Source organism: Amblyraja radiata, chromosome 24, assembly GCF_010909765.2.
Source record: "Amblyraja radiata isolate CabotCenter1 chromosome 24, sAmbRad1.1.pri, whole genome shotgun sequence".
NCBI classification, from domain to species: Eukaryota; Metazoa; Chordata; class Chondrichthyes; order Rajiformes; family Rajidae; genus Amblyraja; species Amblyraja radiata.
The window spans coordinates 12018246-12042059 of NC_045979.1; the positions used below are offsets into that span (position 1 = coordinate 12018246).

A 23814-nucleotide genomic window follows, 5' to 3' on the forward strand; every position below is an offset into this window, starting at 1 on the left:
TAAATTGAAGTCTGATGTCATGGAGTCAGTGATACTGCATGGGAACAGGCCCTTCGTCTCAACTTGCTCACACTGGCCAACATGCCCCAGCTACACTAGTTCCACGTAACCGTGTTTGGTTCATATCCCTCCAAGCCTGTTCAATCCATGTACCTGTCTAACTGCTTCTTAAATGTTGGGACAGTCCCTGCCTCAACTACCTCCTCTGGTAGCTTGTCCCATACCCCCACCACCCTTTGTGTGAAAAAGTTACCCCTCAGATTCCTATTAAATCTTTTCCCCTTCACCTTAAACCTATGTCCTCTGGTCATCGATTCAGCTACTCTGGGCAAAAGACTGTGCATCTACCTGATCTATCCCTCTCATGATTGTATCCACCTCTATCAGATCACCCCTCATCCTCCTACGCTCACAGGAATAGAGTCCCAGCCTACAAAACCTCTCCCTATAGCTCAGACCCTCTAGTCCTGGCAACATCCTCGTAGATCTTCTCTGTGGCCTTTCCAACTTGACGTTGTCTATTGTTAATCAGCAAAATGTAACAATTTAATACTGAACAAATTAAGTTTGAATGCCACATGTCATATTAATATTTAAACTATTAAAGAGTGACAAACTAAAGATCATGTTTGAAATTAAAAATGATATGTAACTCTGAACAAAACAATGACATGCTGTATCCATGATTTAAATTGGAGAGATGTTCGGTTTCTCTCAGGGTTGATATCTGTGGTCATTTTTGTTTATTAATTTATCAGAAGTGTCAAAGGCAGCATTTTTTGCCAGCTCCCCATGTGGCTCTTGACATCGTGACTGTAAGGCAAATTCCCAGGACGGGTTTTTATGATACACAGTTATTCTGGAGATTAATTATTAAACATGAAAATAAAATTAGACCATTGGAGAGATCACTTAGAAGTCAACCGCAGATTATTACGACTAAGCTTTAACTGCTCTTTGTTGAGGTTAGGTATAAGAACTGGGACGGCGTTCTGAGGCGGTGACCTGAGTTGGGTTCGGCCGCGGGCCAGCGGCTGCGTGTGCAGGACTGGAGGGCGGCAGCTTCGACCACCCCCGGGCCGCGGTGTTTGAGCCGGCCCGTTTGCGGGGTTCGGTGAGCCGCGGGACTGTTGTACCATCGCCCGGTGGGGAATCGCCTCAGCGCAGAGGGAGAAGAGGAGGGAAGAGACAGTAACCCTAAGATTTTTGCCTCCACCACAGTGAGGAGGTGCTTGGAGGATACACTGTGGTGGTGTTAATTTGTGTTTGTTGTTGTTTATTATTGTATGATTGTATGTATGACTGCAGGCACGAAATTTCGTTCGGACCGTAAGGTCTGAATGACAATGAAGGTATTCAATTCAATTCAATTCAATCAAGTGGAAGTAAAAAGTTGTGTTGAACAAAATCTAATTGTTCTGCTCACGTATACCACAGATTTCCTGTAGATGGTGCTGCAGTCAAGAGAAAAGATATGGTGATAGAGGAAATCACTGTAGAGTCAATTGATAACTTTATATGCTGAATGACGATCACCAGTCCCGAATTGCTGAGATAATGTTTTTTAAATTGTCTCTTTTCTGAGAGGAATGGTGCAGATTTGGCTTTTGTAGTGGAGGTGTCATCTAGCACCTTGTTGTCTATTACCCCATTCCCTCTCGCCAGAGATGCTGCCTGTCCCACTGAGTTACTCCAGCATTTTGTGTCTATGCCCAGAGATGTTGCTGGTTTGCTGCCAGCGATCTCAGCTGATTCCCCGTGTGATTGAATGTTGTACTCTCCTTTAGGATGTCTATGAGCAGCCCAGCATTAGAATGGTCTTTCTGCAAGTCAGACCGGCACAGATGATTTATCATCTGTAAGCTAATCATAAGATATTATGCACCTTTAAATCATTGTGGAATAAAAACAATAATCTAACTTATTTGCCTCAATTATTTAAAAAGTGGATAAAATATTTTTTATGTTGTAAGTTTTTTTTTAAAAAGGTACAATGTCAATTTTACTTCGGAGTCACGTGAGTGACTACGTGAAGAACCCCGCCAGGACGCATGCGTGTCATATCGCTTTCACGCTTGCGAAACGACAGGCGGGGTGGAGCGTTCCCCCGCAGCGGTAAGTTTGAAACCGCGACCTGCAGGCAAGTGATTTACTCTGCGGTAGTTTTTGTCCCCGCGCTGTTTTTACACAGGGGGGGAAGCTGGACAAAATAGTGCTCACAAGTGCTGCGAGTAAAGCTGGCTGGGGAGGACCGCGAAGTTGCGGGAGCCAGCAGCAGCTGAAGGCACAAGCCCCGTAAGGGATCAGCTGTGCCGACCTTTTGTCCCGCGCCGGCCAGAACACCACGGCCGGGCGGGAGACTATTCAGATGGGGCCGTCGACTTTTGACAAGTCGAAAACGGCAGGAGGCGGGGTGGAACAACGTTCCCCCGTAGCGACAATTTAAACCAGGACCTGCAGGTAAGAGCTGCGGTCGTTTTGTGTTTTCCCATGCTGATTACAGGTGGAGAAACCAACGGGCTGCGACAAAGCTGGTGGGCTAGCAGCGGCCAGCGGCACTTGAATCACCTATAATGGGATCAGCTGTGCCCGATGTCGCCTCCGCACCGGCCAGATCCACTCCGCGGCCGGGCGGTAAGGCAAGACAAAAAACCATCAAAGTCGTGGACTCAGAGGAGTCCGACTTTGAGCAGCCGCGGGCGGCCAGCGACCGTGAGCGCTGGAGCCGGATGGAGCGGTGTGTGGAGCATTTGCTCCAACGTGACAGGCTCCGGGAGATGGAGTCGAGTCACTGTGGGCTCTATGTAAAACCCACAGCAGCACCTCTTGTAGGGCTGCACAGTGCTTCTCCCTCGTCAGAGGGGAGTACTGGGGGTCAGTTCTGGGCTGATCCTGAAGAAGGGTTTGCAGAACAGAAACCAAGTGTGCAGGAGGTGCAGGAACGTGAAAATCTACTGGACATGGTGTCCAACTTCATACAGCCAGACCAGACTGGCCAAAACCTGGAGGACACCTGACACCGGGTAACTGTATATCCCGGAATGTTTCCTGTAGTAAATAATTGTATATGGAAACCTAAACAGCGGGGATAACAGCTTTCACCCGCACAGTGGATGAGAAGGACATGTCGCAGGACCAACAGGATGCACTGACACTGCTTTGCAACACACGGCCATAGACAGCACCCTTACGCACCCACCAGTAGAACAAGACCGACTGGTGAAAGCTCGAAGGTCCGGTACACCAAACATGAGTCTTTCTTAGGCCATGGCCCAGACCGGCCTTCTTGGAAGATACGCAAACCTCCAACATCAACCAAACCACAAACCCAGACACCGACGCCTCAACATCAACGAAGGATTTACAAAAAGAAGTAAACCTGCCACTGGTAACTATGGAGGTAGGTGGGTCTGGTTCCCTACAAATTGCAGGGAGCATGGAGGTTGGGGGGGGGGAGATTACTCTCCTTTCTGGATGCATGGAGTATGTTAACTACCGATACTTATGTTTAAGCAGTATCCAGGGATATACAATAGAATTATACACAAGTACAGCCCTCCAGTTCAACATATACCGAACCGAATGTTCATACTTTCCGGTAAAGAAAAATCAGAAGCGCAGGCTGAACTGGAGCGGCCTTACGCAAAAGGGGTAATTGAAAAATCCCAACACAAACCGCTAGAATTCGTGTCCAATATCTTTACCAAAATCAAAAAAGATGGTGGTTGTCGCATCATCATAGATCTGACCAAATTGAATACATTTGTACAATATATTCATTTTAAAATGGAAACCTTTGTTACTGCTAAACACTTGATTTCCAAAGGTTACTTCATGGCTAGCATCGATTAAAAAATGCTTACTATTCAGTGCCTATACGAGGTGACCACAGATGTTACTTAAAGTTCAACTGGATGGGACAGATCTGGCAATATAGAGCGCTGCCAAATGGATTAACATCAGCCCCCAGGCTGTTCACTAAAATTTTGAAACCAGCCCTAGCGTTTCTACGGAAACGAAAACACATGGTCATGGCATATCTAGATGACATACTTATTGTGGGCAAAACTTTGGAATTGGCCAAACAAACTGTAACAGCCACAAAACAGTTATTTTTATAACTGGGGTTTATTATCCATCCAGTTAAATCTAAATTAACGCCTTCCACTACTATGGACTATTTGGGGTTCACCATTGACTCAGTTCACATGTCGGTGACTTTGCCAAAGGGAAAGGCTATAGACTTAATAGAGGCTTGCAATAACCTCATTGACATCAGTAACCATCCATCAGATTGGTAGCAAAAGTAATTGGCAAAATGGTGGCTGCTTTTCCAGCCACACAATTTGGACCTTTACATTACCAAAATTTACAGAGAGCAAAAATAAAGCACTCAAAATCAATGCTGGTCATTTTGACAGACCAATGAAGCTACCAATCAAAGCTATAATGGAACTAAAATGGTGGATAGATAACATTTGGCTTTGTTTCAATCCAATCATTATCAGCAACCCTTCTATGGTGCTAAAAACTGATGCCAGTGCACTTGGTTGGGGTGCCATCAATTCCATCTCCAGCTGTGGAGGTAGATGGACTGCTCAGGAGGCATCATTATTACTAACACTGGGCATAAACTACCTGGAAATGTTGGGTGCATTCTATGGCCTAAAGTCATATTGCACTGGGTCATATCACCAGCATGTTAGACTACAGATTGACAATACCACCGTGGTAGCATATATCAACCACATGGGTGGAAACAAATCGACATCATGTGACAATCTGGCTAATACAATTTGGCAGTGGTGTATCCAGAGAGATATTTGGATATCAGCTACCAGGTAAACTAAATTTAGTGGCAGACACCAGGTCACGCAAATTTAATGAAAACACCGAATGGATGTTGAATAAAAAATATTTGCTGATATTACAGTACGATATGGAACACCAGATATCAATCTATTCGCATCCAGGCTTAATCACCAGTCATCAAATTATGTTTCATGGGAACCAGACCCTGGGGCAGCGGCGACAGATGCATTTTCGCTGCATTGGGGGGAAATTGTTTATTTATGCATTCCCTCCTTTCTGCCTCATCAGTCGGGTATTAAGGAAAATACAGCAGGACTCTGCGTCTGGTATTTTGGTAGTACCCGATTGGCCTACTCAACCATGGTTCCCAGTGATAATGAACATGGTATTAGAACCATGTATCACCATCCCGAATAGACCAGACTTGTTGGTTCATCCCGTAACAAGGGATAGCCACCCATGCCATAACTATTTGAATTTATTAATTTGTAGAGTTTAAAAATACCTCTACTACAGCTGGGACTGACGGACCGAACAGTGAATATGATTTCGGCGGCCCAAAGACAGTCCACCAAAAAACAGTATCTGGTCTATATCAGGAAGTGGGAGATGTATTGTAACAAAAACAGCATCACCTACAGAGATATGAACATCCCGTCTGTACTGGAATACCTGGCAGGCCTCCATTATGATGAGGGGCTCAGTTATAGTGCCATCAACTGCGCCAGAAGTGCCTTATCGACTTATCTATGGCAAGGAACAGAGCGTCACTCTGTTGGAACTCACCCACTGGTAACAAAACTTATGAGGGGAATTTTTAATACCAATCCCCCAAGAACCAGGTACTCCCAAATATGGGATGTGAGTATTGTCCTGAAGATGCTCAGGAATTGGTCTCCAGCAACAGCTCTGTCCCTACATAGACTGATATTAAAAACAGTCATGCTAATGGCATTGGTCACGGCACAAAGGGTACAGTCATTACATAAATTAAGACTGGACAACATGACTTCTTCATCTGAAAACATTACGTTTCATATTTATGAATTAGTGAAGCAGAACAGACAGGGATCAGCGGGCCTCAATATCGAATTTAGGTCTTACCTAACAGATGATCGTCTCTGTATAGTAAAACATTTGTCGGTATATATGGAGAAAACGAAAATCATCAGAGGCGATGAGAAGGCACTTTTAGTCAGCCATAAGCAACCACACAAAAAAGTGTCGGTCCAGACCATCTCAAGATGGCTGAAACAGGTTCTAACACAGGCTGGGGTGGATACTAATATTTTAAATCTCATTCCACCAGGGCTGCAGCTACATCGGCAGCTATGCAGTTGGATGTACCAATGGACCAAATCCTCAAGGCAGCAGGATGGTCAGGGGAAAAAACATTCCAACTATTTTATCATAAACCAGTCATTAAACCTGGAACATTTGCAGAAACAATTTAAGTTCTGTAATTTAATTACCCCATAAATAGGGGCTATAATTTGTGTTAATCAATTCATGAATTTCAATGTCTGATTCATGTCTAAAATATGTTGACACAATTCCTCCTACAGTCATTAAGGCAGATGTGATGCATGGACTCGTTTCCACGGCATGAAATCACAGAGCTTTGAAATCTTCACGTAGTCACTCACGTGACTCCGAAGTAAAATAGTTGGATTAAACGAGAACTTACCAGTTCGAAGTTTGATCATTATTTTATGAGGAGTACGTTGAGGGAATACGTGCCCTCCGCTCCCACCCATGATCATATACTCAACTGGTATTTCTTTCTCTAATCTTACTATGTTTAAGTCATTACAGGTATCTGTGATTTCACACCGCTGCTTTGAAGAATGACACGCATGCGTCCTGGCGGGGTTCTTCACGTATTCCCTCAACGTACTCCTCATAAAATAATGATCAAACTTCGAACTGGTAAGTTCTCGTTTAATCCTACTATTTTCTTCTCAGAGAATAAAACACACTAATCACTCATTAATTTTTCATGCCAGGGAAAATGTTCAGCGTTAATTAATGCTAACAACATTGTTAAAAGCTCCCTTGCCCGTGAATGCATCAGCCCTACATTTCATAGAAACATAGAAATTAGGTGCAGGAGTAGGCCATTCGGCCCTTCGAGCCTGCACCGCCATTCAATATGATCATGGCTGATCAAACACTTTTTATGAGCCCCCTGTGGCTAGTTACCTTAATTGTATTGGTTTCAATGCTGTGTCCTTCAGGTAGGAACAACATCCCCTGTGGAGGATTAGGACACCTTCAGCAGTGGCTTCTGGGCGTCGATATTTGAGTGTGTATCTACAGATGCCAGAAGTTGCTATCAAATAATACATATTAGCAAGCTAATATGATTAGTACAGTCATTGACACAAAAATTCATACTAACAATTTGGTCAGAGCATACCTTCATTAATAATGAGCTATATAAAGTTTTATTGAATTGATTAAACATTACCTAGACCATTGTGTACTCGTTTGTGTACTGTGTATGAAAAAACAAGGAATGTCACTACCTTCACAGTACATGTGACAATAAATTATCCATCGATCCATCCATCGATCCATCCACCTACCTACCTATCCCAGTAGCAAATTAAATTTGTGCCATTTATCCCAACTGCAACCATAAAGAATGATGGCGATTTGGAATTACTTGATGCTCTGGTGTAGAGCTTCCCATACAGATACATCTGGACAAACTGGTTCCATGCACAACCAGTAAGCATCTTCCCATGATTTGAGCTCAGCTCCATCCTTCAGGTTTCTTGTGTTTCATATCATGGGTGGCAGAGGAAACAGCAATATAAACTCACAGTTGTTTAGCTGCACAAATTGTGAAAGAATAACAACTGTTTATTCCACACTGCAGTATTTCTCCATGTCCAGTTTGTGATTTAGAGTTTAGAGATACAGCACAGAAACAGGTCCTTCAGCCCACCGAGTCTGCGTAGACCAACAAGTACACTAGTCCTACATGCTAGGGACAATTTACAGTTTTACCAAATCCAATCAACCTACAAACCTATACGTCTTTGTAGTGTGGGAGAAACCCAACGCGGTCACAGGGAGAACATACATACCCTGTAAAGACAGCACATGAGGTCAGAATCGAACCCGGGTTTCTGGTGCTGAAAAGCAGCAACCCAACCACTGTGCTGCCCATAAGATTGAGCTTAGGTGATTAGATGGAACTGCTTAAAACTGGAAAAAGTTCAGTGGAAGAAGTTAAGTGAATGTTCCACAACGTTAAGAACAGGAGGATGTTTAGGAGCTGGTAATATTAGTGCAGACTTACTTTCTTAGAATTACTTTGGGGCAGAATATTTATCTTGGTCCATTAAAGCCAATTAAAAATATATTCTCAAGGGGAGCATGGATAAGCATCCAGGTATCATCCAAGTAAGTTTAATCAATGGATTCGCTCACTGCATCCAAAGCAGCTTCTCAAATTCCATGTTTAAGAAGTGCAGATGCTGGAATAATCGAAGGTAGGCAAAAATGCTGGAGAAACTCAGCGGTTGAGGCAGCATTTCATCCACTTTATTCTTTTTTTTCACTTACATTTTTATTGATTTTTAAGAGATATATACAAAACAGTGCAACACCATCACCATAAATAAAACAAAGTATGAAAAACAGCAATCAAAATAAAAAAAATAAGTAGATAGGGGAAAAAAAAAAAAAAGTAAATAAATAAAAAAATTGGAATAAGACTGTGTGGTTCACTTACCAAACTGAAAAAAAGAAAAACTATTACATTGATAAGTTATCTGGAGATAATTCAATATTCATACAAACATACCACCTAGTTCTATATAACGCAATCTTCCCATATCTAGCTCTGCATTTATCTAATTGGTGTCATGGCTCAAATAAACGGTCAGAAACTCAGCGGGTGAGGCATTTCATCCACTTTAATACTCTGAAGCAGCAATGACAAAGAATATTAGTATTATTATTCGAAAACAATGAGGGTGTGAAACGAAAGTATTTTTTTTCTTGTCTCTTGTTTCCAATGCACATTACAATATCTTTATTGGCAGATAATGTATTGATTGCCGATTTTATTTTCCTACATCGTTAAGTTAATTAACAGATTTATTGCCATATTACTGAAGAGAAATTGCTGATAATCTGCTTAATTTCTACAGCCACAAGTAACTAAGGAAATAATCTATTCAAAGGTCATTGCATTCATTCAAGGAAGAAGCCCAGATTCCAGGCTAATGAATGATAATGCACTTTATTTGTTTTCAAACATATCCCAAATCAAAAGTTGACTGGAAAATGGAGATTAATTTATGCTGTTGAAAAAACTTCAATTTTTCTTGTTAGGAAGGAAGTGTTTGAAACCAGTGGAGTAAGTCATTTTTCAATCAAAGACAAAGGCAAAATGCTGGAGTAACTCAGCGGGTCAGGCAGCATCTCTGGAGAAAATGATTAGGTGACATTTAGGGTTGGGACTCTTCTTCGGACTGATTGTAGTAGGGAGAGTGCGCGGCATAGTGAAGCAATGGTAGAGTTGCTTCCTAACAGTGCCAGAGACCCGAGTTTGATCCTGACTACAGGACTGTCTGTATGGACAGACTCAGTGGGCCGAAGGGCCTGTTTCCAAGCTGTATCTCTATAAAGTCTAAAGTCCAGAGTGAGGGTAAAAACTGGAACAGGACAAATCGTTTGTGAAATATGTGGATGGAAATACATTTACTGTTTTAAGAACCAAGAGTGCACCTCATAGAGCTAGGTAGACACAAAATGCTGGAGTAACTCAGCGGGACAGGCAGCATCTCTGGAGAAAAGGAATGGGTGACGTTTCGGGTCGAGACCTTTCTACAGACCTCATATGTGCATTAGACTGCTTCTGACATTTGGTTCTATTGGATTGAATCAATAGATACTGGACTATGGGGATGACATGTACCAGCTACAGGGGGGCATTGCAACAACTCAGCAAAGCTTTCTAAGCAGCACTTTCCAAATCACCAACCTCTATCCCTGCAGAACCAAGCACTGGCAACTGCAAGTTTCCTTCTAAGTGCCACACTATCCTCAGTTAGAAATACACCCCAGTTTATTTTTTAAGCAGGTACTAATCTTGTAGGCCCATGCCCCAAAACACCCTAGCGCCACCATGTCCCCACACAGAACATGCAGTTCAAGTCGCTGTCACCTTAACTGAGAGTGAGAAATAAATATTGATGTCCTGCGAACAAACACAAAATATTTTACTTGTAAATTATGTGAGCGACTTAACTCTTGGTCCTGCTTTCATTCCCGGTATCGTGGGTCAACTGACACCTGCTTCTGTGACTTGAAGCCACCAGCTGTCGCCCTGCCAGTACAGTACAAGCTTTCATCGAATTCAAAGGACACACATCATGAGTTTTACAGATTTAAGCCCATCATAGTTTTTCAATTGGATACTTGCAGCTAATATTTTCATGGTAATATTTCTTTCCTTTGTATTATCCATTATAGAATTATTGTTTTTGTTTCACTGAGGGACACAAGTTTTGAAGTTGGTCTACAAATGTGTCTCTCTTTCCTGCGGCGTGAGTTGAGAAGCTCTTTGCATGAATAATGCCAATGTTGTACATGCAATGGCAGCCTTTTCTGTGCATCACTGGTCAGACGGCATCTGAGTTTAGTTTAGTTTAGTTTTAGTTTAGTTCATTGACATGTTTACCGAGGTACAGTGAAAGGCTTTTGCTGCTTGCAAACCAGTCAGCGGAAAGACTATACATGATTACAATCTACAGAGTACAGATACACGATAAATAGAATATCGTTTAGTGCAAGATAAAATCCAGTAAAGTCCGATAAAAGATAGTCCAAGGGTCTCCAGTGAGGTAGATTGTAGCTCAGGACTGCTGTCTAGTTGTTGATAGGATGGTTCAGTTGCCTGATAACAGCTCAGAAGAAACTAACACTGAATCTGGAGGTGTATGCTTTCACACTTCTGTAGCTGGTACCTCTTGCCTGATGGGAGATGGGAGAATACCAATAAGAACAAAATAGGGATTAGAATTCCAGAATTTTCATTTACTAACTGTATACTCATGACTGCGTAGCCGGTCATAGTGCGAACTCCATCATCAAGTGCACTGACGACACCACTGTTGTGGGACGTACCACTGATAGAGATGAGTCAGAGTATAGAAGTGAGATCGACCGTTTGACCAAATGGTGCCAGCACAATAACCTGGCTCTCAACACCAGCAAAACCAAGGAACTGATTGTGGACTTTGGAAGGGGAGGTTGGGGACCCATAGTCCCATTTATATGAACGGGTCGATGGTGGAGAGGGTCAAGAGCTTCAAATTCCTGGGCGTGCATATTTCCGAAGATCTCCCCTGGTCCCAGAATACTGATGCTATTATAAAGAAAGCACATCAGCGCCTCTACTTCCTGAGAAGATTACGGAGAGTTGGAATGTCAAGGAGGACTCTCTCAAACTTCTACAGGTGCACAGTAGAGAGCATGCTGACCGGTTGCATCGTGGCTTGGTTCGGCAACTTGAACGCCCAGGAGCAAAAAAGATTGCAAAAAGTTGTAAACACTGCCCAGTCCATCATCGGCTCTGACCTCCCTACCATCGAGGGGACCTATCGCAGTTGCTGCCTCAAAAAGGCTGCCAGCATCATCAAGGATCCACACCAACCTGGCCACTCACTCATCTCCCTGCTGCCTTCAGGTAGAAGGTACAGGAGCCTGAAATCTGCAACATCCAGGTTCAGGAATAACGACCCCCACAGCCATCAGGCTATTAAACTCAAACAAAACTCTGAACATTAATAGCCCATTGCACTTTATCTGCTTATTTATGTGTGTATATATATATATTCAATGGTATATGGACACACTAATATGTTCTGTATTTATTTATGCCTACTATATTCTGTTGTGCTGAAGCAAAGCAAGAATTTCATTGTCCTATCTGGGACACATGACAATAAACTCTCTTGAATCTCTTGAACCTACAAACCTGTAGGTCTTTGGAGTGTGGGAGGAAACTGGAGCACCTGGAGAAAACCCACACGGTCACAGGGAGAACATACAAACTCATACAGACATCTCCCGTAGTCAGGATTGAACCTGGATCACTAGTGATGTAAGGCAGCAACTCTACTACTGCGCCACTGTGTTGCACCTTTGATTGGTGTGTTTCACCAAGAGCAACTTAAGTCTGAGGTAGCTCACTGTGGAATATAAGCTAGGCAATTTCCCAAGAGCCTGTAACAGGGAGAGAAAACTTTCTAAATGCTGGATTGTCTATTGTGCACTTCAAATGACAATGAAATATTTACTTATTGAAGGGTGACTTGGTCACTCTTGATACTGAATCCCATTTATAAAACTGAGTGACCAAGGCCAAGGCCAAGATCTATTGTCAAGACACTACCAAGATTACAAAGGGGTCCAGATATCTTTAAACCTTGTAGATATCAGGAAGATATAAAAACTGTCGGATAAGCAATTTCAGGATCCAATTTTTTTTTAAGAGATGCAGCGTGGAAACAAGCCCGCCAACCCACCAAGTCCACACCAACCAATAATCATCTGTACACAAGGTCTATTCTACACACTAGGGACAACTTGCAGAAGCCAATTAACCTACAAACGTGTATGTCTTTGGAATTGTGGGAGGGAACCGGAGCACCCGGACAAAACTTGTACACTCACAGAGAGAACGTACAAACTCCACAAAGATTGCACCCGAGGCCAGGACCAAACCCAGGTCTCTGGCACAGTGAGGCAGCAGTTCTACAGCTGTGCCATTGTACCAATGTTAGAAATCAGCCTTTATTTCAACATAAAAAGTTTGTAGAAATTGAAATCTAAATGAATGTATCAAAGATTTCAGTATTTGATCAAGGAAACATTTTAAATTGGATTTACCTAAAATATCCTAATGTTAAAAGTGCTTTTGTACAGGGATAATTGGAAATTAGTAGAAGCGCAGAGGGAGAAGGGGAGGGAGCCCTAAGATTTTTGCCTCCACCACAGTGAGGAGGTGCTTGGAGGATACACTGTGGTGGATGTTAATTTGTGTTTAGTGTTGTTTATTATTGTATGATTGTATGTATGACTGCAGGCACAAAATTTCGTTCAGACTGTAAGGTCTGAATGACAATAAAGGAATTCAATCAATCAAAACCTCTCTGTGAAACACACTAAAACAAAGTTCAAAGAAAATCATTATTTGCCCATTAAAACCAAAATAAATGTCATAAACAGCAGGCGATGATCAATATAATGAATCACCTACCAAGCCCCAATTTGCTGCGATGCTGTATGTGAGATTTTCAATAAAGTCTCTGTGTGGTATCATCAAAATGCTTGTAAAAGGAACAAGCCTTGAAGTGTACGCATCTAGTTTTTTGGGCATATAATCACTTAATCTATATCAATGTTTGCTTTAAACCCTGATTTTGTTTAAAGTCTAATGTTAACGATATTAAAAGTGATTTTATTCAGGATTTTATTCATCCTGATTAATAAGGGTTGCCTGATTTTAATGATAGACAAAACAAGGTATCTGCCTCTGTATCTTCTTGTAGAGAAACTGACTGCAATAACTCAATAAATCAATTTGCATAGTTTTCTCATTAATACAACAACTGATTTATTTTATATTAACTTTATTGTAAAAAGCAGAATAATTTAGCAAAAAAAAAATCAAAATAACAAACTCACTCAAAAAATGAACAGTACGGATTTATATTTACATTTGGACTTTAGTTGCAAAAACACACATTGGTCATAAAGGTGTATAAAAACAAAGCATTGGCCATTTTAAACAGTTTTAAGAATTAGGAATGATTTTTTTTTCTAATTAAACAACCTTATGCACAACACACACCAAAGTGTATAAAAATAAAAAAGGCTTCCAATTATAAAAAGAACATCAACTGTCAGTCAGTTGATGGTGTTACTCTCCAAATAGCTGCTTGGTGAATGTTCTGGTGTAATGTTGTCCACTATAGAGGTGAGAGAGCGTAAGCTGGCACTTCCAGTGGACTGGCCCTTATTCACAGGTAGTAAGTGATCTGAAAGAGAGCAACACAGAATCAATGTCACACTACATTTGATGTTCTTGGATTTGAAATGATAGATCATGAAAACTCAATTTCTGGCGTTAAGAGTGTGAGATTGAAGGAAGCCTAGGAGATCGTATTGCCAATTGGATGATAATCATACAATATGGAACAATATAGAAGTTAAAGGTTGCATACTCCATATTGAACCATTAACTTTTCCCATGAAAGCCATCTACCAAACTTACATTGAATGCCACAAATGCTCCTTCAGCTAGATCCCAAAACCATATATTCAGATCCATCCAGGATCATAGGCCATAGCCATCCATTAAAAGGAATATGTGAAGGTTACTCATTCTTTAATAACCCACTACAATGTGCCAACACAACCGAGTCATCCAAGTTCAATTTCAAACTTCAAATCCAGCCTATCACCAGATGTGCACATTTCTACAGCCAAAATATCCACCATCTTGCGACCTGCATTGTAAACATCTTCTCTGAATGTTTTTCCCATCTAGGCTCAACATTTGCAAGGATCAATACTGCCTCCCAACTTTCTGCAATCAGTGCTCATTACTTATCATTTCCAAAATCCTCTTTTTTCTTCCTGCTCCATTCCTTCCCAATCCTCGGTGTATATCCTTCCATTTATATGTTGGTTACAACTCCAGGGTCCAACTACCCTCAGCTTTCACTCATCCCTATACCTAGCTTTCATCCTCTGATCTTCTGAGCATTTGTTGAATTCCTACTATCTCCTGCTCTAAAACCGATGCCAGAGTCATCCTCCCGAACTATTCCTTCACTAGGTCTGCCATCTCCAAATCACTTTCAAGACATTTTCCACACAATTGTTTATTTCCTGGTACTTCACTTCCACCTGTGACACTACACCATGGATGACATCATTACATTAAACCAACATAAACAAAAGCAGCAAAAACAGTGGTAAATATAAGCAAACCACAAAGTGCTGGAGGAACTCAATGGTTCAGCCCGCATCTGTGAATAAGTGACGTTTCAGGTCAGAACCCTGGTTCAATTTGACTGTAACTTGACTGAATAAATGTCTATGCTATTCTCTAGGCAAATCTGCCCAATGTTCTCGGTTTGAAGAAGGGTTCCGACCCGAAACATTATCTGTCCAGTCCCTCCACAGATGTTGCCCAACTGGCTGAGTTCCTCCAGCACTTGGTATTTTGCTGAAGGCTCCAGCACCTGCAGTCTCTCGCGTCTTTGCTAAATATAAGCAAATAATTTAGAAACTGAATTTTCTTTAGCCAAACATGTTTATGCTATTCTCCAGGAAAACCTGCATCTGCTCTTTTCTTCAAAGTCTGATATTAATACATGTATTTCATGTCTAAAAGCCCTGAATTTTAGTTTAGTTTAGTTTAGAGATACAGTGTGGAAACAGGCCCTTCAGCCCACCGAGTCCGTGCTGACCAGTGAACCCCGTGCACTAGCACTATCCTACACACTTGGGACAATTTACAATTTACAACCTGGAGAAAACCCACATGGTCATGGGAAGAATGTACAAACTCCATACAGGCAGCACCTGGAGTCAGGATCGAACCCGGGTCTCTGGTGCTGTAAGGCAGCAAATCTACCACTCCGCTACCATGCCACCCAAAGTGTAACCAGAATTTCCTGGAATGGGTTCATTTAATGGCCCAAGCTGGGAAATTGCATGAAAGAACAATATTTGGCATGGAAGTAGATCACTTTCATCCATGGAAATCTACTTCCTGAAGAGGAACCAACATCTATGCAAGTGGCCAAACTCTGCACTACATTCTGTTCCTGGCTGAACAATATTCTGTGGCTCCTTTACAGGAGTTTTGTTATCACGTATCCAACATTGTGTTTGTGCCCATTTTTTTTAATGGAGTTAAATGTGTATAGAAGTTGGGAGGTCATGCTGCAGTTATATAAGATGTTGGTGAGGCTCCATTTAGAGTTTGGGTTCAGTTCTGGGGTGGTTCTGGACACCATATTATAGGAAAAATGTAAATTTGGAAAGGGTGCAGAGAAAATTTACAAGGATGTTGCCAGGACTCGAGGGTCTGAGCTATAGAGAGAGGGTGAGCAGGCTGGGTTTCTATTCCCTGGAGCGCAGGAGGATGAGGTCTGATCTTGGAGCGGTGTATAAAATCATGAGAGAATAGATCGGGTAGACACACAGAGTCTCTTGCTCAGCATAGAGGAATCAAGATTCAAAGGGCATTGGTTTAAGTTAAAGGGAGAAAGATTTTATAGGAATCTGAGGGGTAACTTTTTCAAACAAATGTTGGGGGTGGATATTACAAACTGGAGGAGGTAGTTGAGGCAGAGACTATTGTAACATTTAAGAAGCAATTAGATAGGTACATGGGTGGGACAGGTTTAAAGGGGTGTGGGCCAAATGCAGACAAGTCGGACTAATGTAGATGGGACATGCTGGTCGGTGTGGGCAAGTTGGGCCGAAGGGCCTGTTTCCACACTGTATGACTCTATGAGTTAGTGAAGGGTTGCTATTGCCTTGGTTCAAAGTTCAACATGGGATATGACAGTGAGATGACGTCTTTGGGAAAATAGATCTTCTAAGCTACAACTAGAAGTAGAAATTATATTTCCATTACACTCATTTTTAAATATGATAATTTTAAATGTTAACAGATAAAAGGAAAATAAGCGAATGAAATAAGTAATGAAAATTCCCATTTTGAAAATAATTAAAAAAAACTTGAAATAAAAACAGAAAATGCTGGAAACACTCAGCAGGTCAGGCAGCATCTGTGGAAAAAGAAACAAAATAAAGGTTTCGGGTCCGAGCTCCTTTGTTTGACCTGAAACATTAACTCTATTTCTCTTTCCAAAGATGCTGCATTTCCACATGCGCCTAATTTGCTCAAAGGCACTGAAGGTCAAATGGTTTCCTTGCTATTGAAATAAATCACCCTGTTGTTGTACACAGCCTGGTCCCTACCGCTGGGAGGATTGTACGGAGTGTTGCATTGATCGGAGGAACTGCTCCACTCGGGACTGCAGGAGGCGCTGCTTGATCCACATTTACTGGCTACGCCCACCTACAAGTACAATGGAAAACAAAATGAGCAAGGTGGATAAACAGAGAGAGAGAGAGTTTCTAGTAAAAGTCTAAACCATCACTGCTTCAACTCTCTTCCAAACGTGCATTTGCCACAATAATCAAGTTTCTTATTTTCTTCCACCAGACCCCTCAAAGCACCTGTCCCTCCCACGACATCTCTGATGCAGATGAGGATTTGATTCAGGATCTTTCCCACATGCCTATACCTGGTCTCGAAGGCACAATGACCTTTTACCATCTGCCTTACCTATCCAATTCCCTTGCGCATTCAGCTCCCAGCTTCCTATATTTGCTTCTTTAAGTAAAACAATGCTTCGTTGACTGAAAAACATTTCAGAAAATCCTGAAGTTCATGGAAGTGATTTAAGTGTTCCCATCTCCTTCAGTTTCTTTCAATAGAAATGTTTTTAACACTATTTGTCAAAACAATGTTTTACCACTCACTTCTGTTGAAGCAATTTAATTTGGGCCATTAAGATAGCATTCAATCTTATCTAAAGCCTTTCTAACATTCCATAAACATCACTCCAGAATATTATCTTGATAGTAATATTAGCGTCACCTTCCTATGGAGTCTGAAGAAGGGTCCTGACCGCAAACATCGTCTATCCATGTTCTTCTAGGATGCTGCCTGATCCGCTGATTTAGTCCAGAACTCTGAGTCTTCCTATGGCGATAGACCCAAAATGCTGGAATAACTCAGCGAGTCAGAAAGCAACTCTGCAGAGAAGGAATAGTGGCGTTTTGGGTTGAGACCCTTCTTCCTATGGAGTTCCTGTGAAGCTTTGATTTAATATGCCCTCGTGGACTTTCTGCTATCTGCTAACGATGATTTTTTTGGCAGTTGTTCCCTCATTAAGGCAACAAAAGCCCTTAAAAAAAAATCTGGACTAATTGCTCCAGGACTCTGGGGCCACGTAAGGCGCAATTGGCAAATGAAGATACAGTGCGTTCTAACCTCACAAAATTAGCTACACTGGCCACTGAAATATCACAACATGGAAAAGGCTTAGGAAGGTATCTTGGTCAGCATACGTTCAGAAGTCATAGGAGCAGAATTGGACCATTCAGCCCATCATGGCAGATGTACTATCCCTCTCAAACTCATTCCCCTGCATTCTCCCCATAATGTTTGATGCCCTTTCTAATGAAGAATCTGTCAATCTCCACTTTTAAAAAAATGTCCAATGACTTGGTCTCCACCGCTATTTGTGGCAATGAATTCCACAGATTCACCACCCTCTGGCTAAAGACATTCCTCATCATCTCCTTTCTAAAGGTACTAGCATGGACTAGTTGGTCCAAAGGGCCTGATTACATGCTGTGTAACTCTCTCCCTCTCTGACCAGCCCAACACAAACATTTTCTTTTGTTTTGTGGAAATGCACCAATTTTATCCAATCCTGGAGAAGGCACCAGAGCAAAGTTGGGCGATGGGCCACAAAAGCACAACCCGTTGCCCAATGTCCACACCATCAGTTCATAGGCTTGCTCTGGTCGGCTCCCCAGGGTTGTGAGATTAGTTGAAGCGCTCCCTTGTCCATTGCCCGGGATACTTGCCCCTTGACGCGTGTTGCTGCTGCCACTGTAATGCAACTTCTCCTGTTGGTTCAAAGTGCCGAGCAGCACCTGGAGTCTCTCGATGTACTGAATGGCGCTGCGAAGGATTTCCACTTTGGGCAGTCTCTGGTTGGGATTCAGCAAAGTACTTCGCTTCAAAGCCTCGAACGCCTCGTTGACCTTCTTCAATCTCCTCTTCTCTCTTAGGGTGGCCGCTTTTCTCCTGTCCAGGGTCACGGATTTCCTCTTGCAGGTCTTGCACGCCCACAGCAGGCACTGACCGTGACAGTCGTGCGGTTGCTGCTGCAGTTGCCGGTGTTGCTGTTGCAGCTCCGACACCGGGTACACGTGCTCATCCACGCCGCCTTCCAGCGACATGCCATCGGCGCTCAGACCCGTCCCCAGGCGCTGGTCAAACACGGGCTGGTCAAAGCCCTGCAGGCGCGAAGGGAAGAGATTCTCGTTGTCGAAGAAACGCTGGTCTGTGAAATAGAAAGGATTGGTTTCAAACAGCTCCATTGTCAACTCTGTTGAAACTCTGGAGTTATCTCAAGCACCAACTGCACAAGAGTATGGCAACGCCAACTGTTAGGAGGCATTTAAAGTCTCCGCTGGCATGAAATCACTAGGATATATATAGAAGGCGCAGAAATTCTATCCAACTCTTAGCTGTCGACATACATCAACATTTAAGTCTCATTCCATTTATTCCCTGGAGAGTTGGCGGTGCGGACGAGCTCACCAAAACTTACGACCTAAATGATACTTTTTAAAATACATTTTTAAATTTAAATATATTATACCAAGCTTCGGGAATTTTGAAATGTTGAATAATATTGCCAATTTCTTTTGCAAAGGACATATATGAATGGTGTAAATAAAGTTTATATATATTAATACTTCATATAGAATGGCAGCAGGCCCTTCGGCCCACCGAGTCCATGCTGGCCACACTAGTTCTATGTTATCTCACTTTCTCATCCACTCTATACACTCAGAAGCCAATTAACCTGCAAACCCGCACGTCTTTGGGATGTGGGAGGAAACCGGGAAACCCACGCGATCACAGGTGGAACGTGCAAACGCCACACTGACAGCACCCGAGGTCAGGATCGAACCCGGGTCTATGGCGCTGTGAATCTCCGCACAGTCTATAAATGTGGGTAATTGCTCCATGTGGGATCTGATTCATTGTTTTTATCTCGGTGTGAAATATTTATTTCCCAAGAATAATAATACCACGATCATTTACTCGATTGCTTCATTTTCTTTCAGAAGGGGGGGGGGGGGGGGGGGGGGGGGGGGAGAGATTAAATATGAACCTGAAGGGTATCCTTTCCCATGCAAGGGGTGGTGGGTGTATGGAACGAGCTGCCATAACAGGTAGTTGAGGCAGATAATGTCGCAACGTTTAAGAAACATTTAGACAGGTACATGGGCAGGACATGTTTAGAATGATATAGGCCAACCGCAGACAGGTGGGACTAGTGTATTGTAGACCGGTGTGGGCAAGTTGGGCCGAAGGGTTTCTTTCCACGCCATGAGACTCAATTACCCTATGAAATCGTCAGCAAATGTCACCATAAATAGTTCAGCAATCGTTGTTCAAGGCTCAATATCACCCTTGACTTATTGGGTGTGGATTTAGTGACATTCTAATGCTTGGGGCAATCCAAAGGGCAAATGAATGGAATAGTTGAGCGGGCGGAGTCCGCAATGCTGTCTATGTTGATGCTCTTTGACAAGTTGGCCACACATGTGTCCCTGGTCCCGGGCGATGAGAGGTCAGACCAAGCCCGTTTTCACTTTCACTAACCGCCTTCACACCTTGTAAACGTTCGCAGAAAGTCCCCAACTATTCCGGAGGCTGCATCGAGTTTCCACATTACTGCAGCAGCCAGGATGGTCTTCATGCACACACCCATCATTTTATTTATTTATTTATCCATCTACTTATTTATTTATTTATTTCTTTATTTGCAAAAGCCTTTGCGATTCATTCCTGAGCCGTGCGATGCCTGGTGTCGCGTTAAACAGTGATGGATGGTGGCGAATGTTAACACAACACAAAGCCTCCATTGTAGCCACGATTAATAAAGAACGTGTTGAAGTCAGTCAAGAGTCGACGCACGCCAACAGCGGCCCCCTGTTACAGGGCACGGGGCAGGCGTGGTCCTGAACACATAGAATGTGTACTTTGCACGCCATCTGACAATACTAAACCCACGCTTACTCCGAGAACAGATGACCACACGTCGCTTTGAAAATAACATTTACAAACAAACTCAAATCTATTTCTTTCCAGGAAAGTCCTTCCACGCCTTTTCTCAATAACGTCCGCCACTGTTGTTTAGAATAATTTATTTTATGAACAAGTTATAACTTTAGAAGAAGCACGTTACATTAATTAGAATCGGAAATAGTTGAAACAGTGTATAAAAGTATATTCTTCATCTTGGTAAGATTATATTTTCTGAGCAACCAAAAAGAGACAAATCTCCAGAACTAGATATTGTCCACCCCAGGGTCTCAAGTATGCGCGAATGAAAATTGCTGGACTTTTTGGCCAAAGTTTACGAAATACACACAGAAGATATTTAGATTCAAAAGCTGTTTCAGTAATTAAGGTAGACAAGGGAGAGAAACCAGAAAATTATAGACCTATATGTCTATCATCTGTTGTGGGGAGGTATTGCAATTTTACTTCGGAGTCACGTGAGTGACTACGTGAAGAACCCCGCCAGGACGCATGCGTGTCATATCGCTACACGCATTGCAACGAGTCACAGCAGGGGGAACGACGTTCCCTTAGCGGCAGAATTTGAAAGCCGGGAACAGCAGGTAAGGAGACTCTGCGTTCCTTCCACTTACCTTACAGGTGGAGACATGGACCAGATCCACGAAGGCTGCGAAAAAGCTGGCGGGGGAGAACCGCGGAGTTTCGGGCAGCCGGCAGCAGCAGCCAACGGCACGCCAATCTCCCGAAATGGGAACAGCTGTGCCCGACTTCGCTCCCGCACCAGCCACGGCCGGGCGGTAGAGCGAAGCAAAAAATTAACAGAGTCGTTGACTCCGATGAGTCCGACTCTGAATAGCCGCGAGCGGCCAGTGCCCGTGAGCATTGGGGCCGGTTTGAGCGGCTTCAGGAGCAGCTGCGAGCGGCCAGTGCCCGTGCGCATTGGAGCCGGTTGGAGCAGCTGGGAGCGGGGAACAAAAGCAGCCGCGACGGCCAGTGCCCCTGAGCATTGGAGCCGGTTGGAGCGGCTGCAGGATCAGGAACAGCCGCGAGCGGCCAGTGCCCGTGAGCATTGGGGCCGGTTGGAGCGGCTGCGGGATCAGCAGCAGCCGCGAGTGGCCAGTGCCCGAGAGCGTAAGAGCCAGTTGGAGCGGCTGCTGGAGGAAATACTCCAAAGTGGCAGGCTCCGGGAGATGGAGGCTAGCCACAGTGGGCAGTTAGTAAGCCCCACAGCAGTACCTCTTGTGGGGCTGCACAGTGTTTCTCCCTCATCAGAGGGGAGCACGGAGGGTCAATTCTGGGCTGACCATGAAGAGGGGAGTGATCAACATACCCCTAGTATGCATGGGGTGAAAGAAAACATGTTGGATATGGTGTCCCAGTTTATCCAACCCGACCAAACTGGCCTAAACCTGGAGCCGAAAATAGCGGCAAGCATTGACTACATGTCTTTTAACCAACTACAGGGACAGGCATTATCGGACACCACGGCACGACACTTACCACCAGGGAACTGTAAGTCGCTAAATGTTCCCAGTGTCAACCAGTGCATCTGGAAACATGTCGGGGCATCAATTAGAACCAGGGACTTAAAAATACAGAAAGTCCTAAAAGTCCTAACAGCAGGAATTATGGCTTTTGCCCGCACATTGAATGAGCAAAACATGACCCAAGACCACCAAGATGCACTGGCTTTACTCTGCAACTCACAATACGAGTTAAACAATATTAGGAAAAGTGCTATCCAACCGGCTTTAGAACCCAAATTTGCACTACTACGGCCAAAAACATCACCCCTACGCACCCACCAGTTGGCCAAGACAAACTGGAGAAAGCGCAAAAACCAGGAACACCCAACATCGGTCTTTTTTAGGCCATGGCCCAGACCGACCTTCCTGGAAAATGCGCAAGCCCTCAACACCAACCCAACTACAGACCCAGACAACGGCGCCTCAACGTCCACGGAGGATGCCGAAGAAGTAACACACCTACCACTGGTAACCATGGAGGTAGGTGGGTCTGGTTCCTTAAGAATTAAAGGGAGCATGGAAGTTGGTGGGAGATTACGATATTATTTGGATGCATGGAATAAGTTAACTACCGACACTTATATTCTAAGCAGTATCCAGGGTTATACCATAGAATTTATACAAAAACATAACCCTCCAGTTCAGCATGTACCGAACCGAATGTTCGTGCTCACAGGCAAAGAAAAATCTAAAGCACATGCTGAATTACTGCAGCTATATAAAAAAGGAGTAATTGAGAAAACCCAACACGAATCACAGGAATTCGTGTCCAACATCTTTATAAAAAACAAGAAAGATGGTGGTTGCCGCATCATCATCGATTTGACTACTTTGAATACCTTTGTACAATATATTCATTTCAAGATGGAAACCTTTGTTACTGCTAAGCAATTGATTTCCGAAGTGACCACAGATGTTATTTAAAATTCAACTGGATGGGTCAGCGTTGGCAATACAGGGCACTACCTAATTGTCTAACATCAGCCCCCAGGCTGTTCACAAAAATTTTGAAACCAGCCCTAGCGTTACTGCGGAAACAAAAACACATGGAAATGGCATATCTAGATGACATACTTATTGTTGGCAAAACTTTGGAATTGGCTAAACAAGCGGTAACAGCCACAACACAATTGTTTGAAAAACTGGGGTTTATCATCCATCCAGTTAAGTCTAAATTAACGCCTTCAACAAAAATGGATTCTGTGGGGTTCACCATTAACTCAGTTCTCATGTCAGTGACTTTGCCGAAAGAAAAGGTTACAGCCTTAATAGAGGCTTGTAGCGAAATCATTGACATCACCAAACCATCCATTAGACTGGTAGCTAGAATAATTGGGAAGATAGTGGCTGCATTTCCAGCCTCACAATTCGGACCTTTACACTATCGAAATTTACAGAGCGCATAAATAAGAGCACTCAAAATTAATGGTGGCCATTTTGACAGACCAATGAAGCTACCAACAGAGGCCATAATGGAACTACAATGGTGGGAACATAACAGCAGGTATTGTTCCAATCCAATAA

General features: G+C 43.1%; 1 protein-coding gene across 2 annotated transcripts; it reads right to left on the bottom strand.

Moving 5' to 3' along the window:
* Positions 1-13451: 13451 nt before the first annotated feature.
* Positions 13452-19138, bottom strand: myog (myogenin). 2 transcript variants are annotated; one of them, XM_033042441.1, is made up of 3 exons: positions 18526-19137; positions 16843-16942; positions 13452-13877 (listed from the first exon to the last, which is right to left on the bottom strand). In XM_033042441.1, exons 1-3 carry the CDS (start codon positions 19042-19044, stop codon positions 13747-13749), a joined length of 750 nt encoding a protein of 249 aa, XP_032898332.1. In that variant the 5' UTR covers positions 19045-19137; the 3' UTR covers positions 13452-13746. The 2 variants fall into 2 exon arrangements, with proteins under 2 accessions (XP_032898332.1, XP_032898333.1); XM_033042442.1 differs by having other exon boundaries at positions 13735-13877; positions 16814-16942; positions 18526-19138.
* Positions 19139-23814: the final 4676 nt, after the last annotated feature.

Coding starts and splice junctions, on each gene's coding strand:
- myog (XM_033042441.1), bottom strand. CDS start 19,044: ATGGAGCTGTTTGAAACCAATCCTTTCTATTTCACAGACCAGCGTTTC. Junction 16,943..18,525: donor GCAGCAACACGCGTCAAGGG/GCAAGTATCCCG, acceptor TTGTACTTGTAG/GTGGGCGTAGCCAGTAAATG. Junction 13,878..16,842: donor TCCGTACAATCCTCCCAGCG/GTAGGGACCAGG, acceptor GCTCTCTTTCAG/ATCACTTACTACCTGTGAAT.